The 5,770-nt window shown below is 28.3% G+C and overlaps 1 protein-coding gene across 1 annotated transcript in view; it reads left to right on the top strand.

Moving 5' to 3' along the window:
* The window catches only part of LOC108553282 (uncharacterized), an 8,364-nt gene extending 6,886 nt beyond the window's left edge, over positions 1–1,478 (top strand). Inside the window, exons 13-15 of the mRNA XM_017908119.1 lie at positions 318–691; positions 767–1,048; positions 1,120–1,478. Coding sequence (XP_017763608.1) covers positions 318–691; positions 767–1,048; positions 1,120–1,478 — 1,015 coding nt within the window. The remainder of the gene's footprint in view (positions 1–317; positions 692–766; positions 1,049–1,119) is intronic.
* Positions 1,479–5,770: the final 4,292 nt, after the last annotated feature.

Raw genomic sequence — 5,770 nt, 5'->3', positions numbered from 1 at the left:
CAGGAATGCATTTAAGGGGGAAGGGGCAAATGGTGATGATCGTCTCCCGAGAGAATAATTTCAAAAAATATGATATGAATATGTCGCATATTTTATTCTGATTTCTTACAATGTATAAATAGTTAATATAAATTTAATTATTCAAGTATAGGAATATTAAAGTATATATCACAAGCAAATATTAAATTGTCTTAAAAAAAGACAAAGACTACAGATACCTTTATTGCGATATTTCGACAGTAGACCCCCTTCCCCGCAAGGTTCCCGAATTCTCGATTAATAGCTAATTTTATTAAAATTAATATTTAATTATGCAGGGTGTCTGGAACTATAATGGGACATACCATGGAAGAAACATTATCAAAGTCTATAAATCAAACAATTTATGTTCCGAAAAAAATCCAAGGCACTATAAATGCATCTGAATTGATTATTAATGGTTTCATAAATGACGTAAATATGACTGAACTTATGGATCATCAGTTGAAAAAAGATAAATCTATCCAAACAATAAAAACAGATATTGCCTTACAAAACAGTTTAAATATTTATGGCAACCTTACCATCGAGGATACATATGCAGGGGTAGTAATGAAGAATTTGAATAAAAGTTATTCTAATATTACTTTTACCACTGACAGAATGAAGAAATTTTCAAGTGTAACAAAAGCAATTAATATAGCTCTACAAAGTATGTTCTTTTCATTTCTTCTTTAATAACAAATATTTTGAATATTGTGGCTTATATATTTTGTTGCCATTATAGGCCGTGCAATTTACATAAATAATTTGGAAGTCGTAAAAGACACTTTCGATACCTCTAATAAATCTATTGTTACTGAAAAAATGCAATGCAAATTTACACGCATATCATCGCAATGTAATAATGAACTCGTAACGAATTTTGTTCTTCAATCAAATACGAGTAACTTCATACTGCAGAAATCAATTATATTAGATGAAGAGGAATTCATAGTCTTCGTAAAATTTGATTCTATTTCTATATATTCTTTTAATAATGTAGAAAACAATCTTGTTCATTTAAAAGGTTAGTCCGAACTCGTTTGATATTTATATAATTTGTTGAAAGGGTTTAATATATTTATTTAAAATTTGCAGATTTATATATTGCGAATATAACGGATGCATTTGTGGAGACAAGAATGCGTACCTTATGGATCGTTTTGCGATTAACTTCACAGACTCTGGTATTGCACTATCAGCCATGGGAAGATTTGCAAAAATATGTCCTGCCTATCTCTAATGTGTTTATAATGAACAGGACACCAAATAATCAACTTTTAATATTATTATCATATGGTGTATGGGATCTTGAAGGACTAGCCAGTCCGAGACATATCATTGAGATTTTCCTCAAAGAAAAAGTAGAAACTTTTTTTGATACATTTAATTATTACGTCAAGTGTACTTTAAAAAATAATACAACTTTGATGAAAGCGCGATATATAAGAAATTAGAGACTCTTAAGATAACTCATTGCAATAACTTTGATTTATAACTGAAAAACTGAAATAAATTGTAGTTTGTTAAATGTAATTTTGTTAATATTTGAGTATTTTAATATACAATGAATGATGTATTTGTCTTTGATTTAGAAAAGTATAATAAAATAAAACTTCTAAACAGTATATAGAACTCCTTAAAACGCACAAAATTATAGAAAAATTTGTACAACATCAATGTGATCCTAAAATTACACTGTTCAACACAAATTTTAATCTATAATAATACAAACTATTAACACTTCCGACATCAATTCAAACACGCCGTGTAATAATTATTAATAATTAATTAATTAACAAGAAATTTATTTCTAAAACTATATTGGAAAGTTCTTTAAAGATGCAATTATAAAAGTTCATAAATTAATTGTAGAAATTGAGTAAGTTGTTAATTTCTTTATTGCCAAATGGATTTATTAGAATAATTATTATTAGAATAATTATTGCACGGCGTGTTTGAATTGATGCCGGAGGTGCTAATAGTTTGTCATTAATTACTATCTTTAGGCAATTAATTTATGAATATCTATGCATGCATTATAAACACCATATCCTTGGGCATGTTCAGATATCATTTTTGTTCGCATTTTAATTCTAGTTTTGTTCATAATTGAACGTTTTATCGAAAAGTCATGCCGCTCGCTATTATTAAATTACTCACGTCTTCAAATAATTATTTATAATAAATTAATTAGCTACAAATTATTTACAAAAATTGCAAAAGAATGTTGCCTATAGTTTCAGCTTTGCGATACAGCCACAAAAGTTTACGAATTGATTGGGGAAAGTTGGTGATTTGTTAATTTTTCACTATCGAATCTATTCTATTCTTTTCTAGCCATTTCCTGTCCTTGTCTATTACGTGATGAGGTTTCAACGATTTAGTTGAAACTTTGCAGCTTTGTAGATATCGTCATGCAGTTTAAGAAAAAATATCATTATAGTCGCAACTACTCAATAATTTTTGAGATATTTGCGATTAAAGCTTTATTACTTCCTTAATTATAGATGTATTTCCAATATATTTCAAGTTGAGTTGTAGCATAACGACATCGATCGAGAAGACTCTGATGTTAGTTTACGAACTCTGGTTATGTGTTCCTAATATATTTTAATATATTTTAATAAACCAAATCATAAAGTTTTCTACATTCTTTGATAAATACAGCGAAAACAGCGGTTTTAATTAGACAATCAGCATTCATTTTTTTATCTGACAGACAACAAATATGTAAAGGTACGCCTTTACAACGCAATTATGAAATTTCATAAATTAATCACAAAAATTGAGTGATTTGTTAATTTTTCTCTAAGTGAACAGGAGAATGCATAGGAAATGAGAAAAAATTGCAAACAAACGCTGGAAACATTGTCGTGTCCATGCAGTTGTGCCTGCATCACGAAAAGGATGTAAGTATTTGTATTACCATAACCTTTAGTTGTAATTAAATAGCTTAAGTTATGAGCCATTGTTTTTCCACCTTTCATTAGTGATAGCAGAGCTCGGTTGTCAAAAGACAATATTCTGTTGAAATAAACAGGCACGTGCAACAATAGAAAAATATTGGACTCATAGAATATCATCAGCATAGATGCCAATAATTATATTTTATAGCGAGAAAAAATTGAAGCAGCAATACAAACATGTAAAGTATGGTATGTTTATTGGATTCTAGGTCAGCTAACCCTATGATAATATACGAGATAGAAATCTTTGATTGTCAAATAAAGATTCATAAAAAAGAGATGCTTCAGGCAGATAACAGGAAGCGAAATTAATTTAGGCATTGTCCTCCTTTAACAACAAGATACATAGAATATATTGAGATTGAAAGGTATGTTGTGTTTTTGATCTGAATAAATATTGATATCCATGATCAAAGTCAATGGTCATCGTTAATGTGTTAAATTTCAGAATGATGGAGCTGAGATACATAAAGAAAAGGAAGAAGTTCGAATGAAAGCAGTGAGAAGCGGAAATGTATATTATGTCAAATCAAGAAACAGAAAAGAGGCAGCATATGTATCTAGAGAGAAACATGTGTGGCATTGACTTGCAAATATGAGGATCATTGAAGAGATAGAGAATGAACAATTGATAATAGTTATGAAAAGTAAAGTTAAATTGAATATAGAGTGTAAATGTTGCATTAAGGCAAAAATGTTTAGTAATATCTATAGGGACTTGGAAACTATAAAAGAAGCAATTATAATGGTGCTGTGGCACATCATGGACTTCATTGGGCCAATAAAGCCAATGTCAAAAGGAGGTAAAAGGTATGATTATTCGAGAAAAGAACCATTTGGTTGACTGATTTATAAATAACTAAAGATTTAATATGAAATATTATTAATGAAGGATTTTTTTTATTATAGGAGACTTACAAACATGAGTAATATTTATATGCAAGAGCCTGCCACTAAGGGTAAAGTAGTAAGTATCATTTTATAATATTTCAATGGATTGCATATCTGTTTTTAAAAATTTAACCGATATACAACATTTACTTTCTACATTTCTATATTAATGTATTAAATAATTTCTAATTTGAATTACAATAATAATGGTGATCTCAAAGGTACAGGAGGAGGTAGTAAAAGCATATGTGGAGAACTGTAATGGAGAAATTTAAAGTGAGGCTATATTTAAAAATAAAATGAATTCCTTTTTTATTCGAAAATAATTATTGAAGATATGTGTTTTAGAGCAAATTTCATACAAGATTACGTTTTTGTCGACGAGATTTAATTGCTATGGCTAATTCTGAAAAAGATGACAATGGTTCCCAATTCCTCTTTACTCTTGGTTCTACACCAGATTTGCAGAATAAACATACAATCTTTGGTAATGTTACTGGAGAAACTATATATAATATGCTTAAATTTGAAGAAGCACTTGTAGATGAGGTAAATTTAATGTGTTCAAGAAAATATATCAAGAATTGACATAAGTATGATATTTCCTCCTTTTTTGTGGAATTATAGATCACTTTATCCTTCAAGATTGATAAGAACTATAATATTGAACAAACCATTTTCTGTTATTATATCCAGAACAATAGTACAGAAAAGTGAAGAAGTAAAGGATAGTTCAAAAACTAAAACAGCAGTGGTAAAGTAAAAATCATATATGTTTGCAGAATTTAGCCCTGGTAGTATTATTCCTTACAATGCAAAATTTTGTTACAGAGATTTCAATGTTTCATCATATGGTGAAAAAGCAGAGGAAGATGAAGAAGAATCTGCGATATTAAATAAAAAGTTTAGTGGTGAGGGTAAATCAGCTCATGATCATTTAACTGATCCAAAATTAAGCTCATAACCAGCTGTTGTATCTCCTAGACCTCCAAATAAAAAAGGAAAGAAGACCGTATTAGCGATTGGAATTATTGGGGAATAGTTTGAAATTAACAAATTATGCAATTTCAGCGATTAATTTATGAACTTTTATAACTGTATCGCATAGCTGGCTCCTTGCGCAGCATTGTTATACAACTTTTGCACATAATTTGTCGCTAATTAGTTTGTTATTATTACTTACTTGACGACGTACGTGATTCGATAACAACGATCGGCGCAATGGTCCAAAAAAATAATTAATTATGAACAAAATTGGAAGTAAAATATGAACAAAAATGATATGAGAATGTTCATAAGGATATTGTTTTTATAATGTGTGCATATAATCTGTAAATTAATTGCATAGAAGATTGTAATTAATGAAAAACTAATAGTATTATCAGCATCAATTCGAACATTTTGAGTAATAATTACACATATACTATTATAAGTGAATTATAATACTTATCGTTAGTAACAAATTATTAATGGTAATAAAAAATTGTTCACAACATAAATTTACAATAGAAGTGAAAACATTAAGAAATTACTGGCTATTACTTGAACTTGGAACGAATTTGTATCAAAATGTAACTACAATTTGCAAAAAGGTAATAACTTATTACACTGATTGTTTATAACAAATTAATATTGTTAATAACAAATTGCTCGCAACGTATATTTATAATAAAAGTGAAAAAATTAATAAATTATTGCCTACTACGTAACAAACGACGTATTTGTGTTAGAATATATTCGAAACTTACAAGAAGTTAATAAATTAATAAATTTATTGTTAATAACAAATTAAAATCATTGATAACAAATAGTTTGCAAAGTATATTAACGATAAAAGTCAGGAAAATTAATGAATTATTAGTTATTACAGCGAAAAAGTAACTTTTAAA

The sequence above is a fragment of the Eufriesea mexicana genome, unplaced genomic scaffold (genome assembly GCF_001483705.2).
Source record: "Eufriesea mexicana isolate 0111107269 unplaced genomic scaffold, ASM148370v2 scaffold10051, whole genome shotgun sequence".
NCBI lineage: Eukaryota > Metazoa > Arthropoda > Insecta > Hymenoptera > Apidae > Eufriesea > Eufriesea mexicana.
The sequence above is the reverse complement of the archived record's forward strand: the minus strand, read 5'-3'. Positions and strand labels throughout refer to the sequence as shown.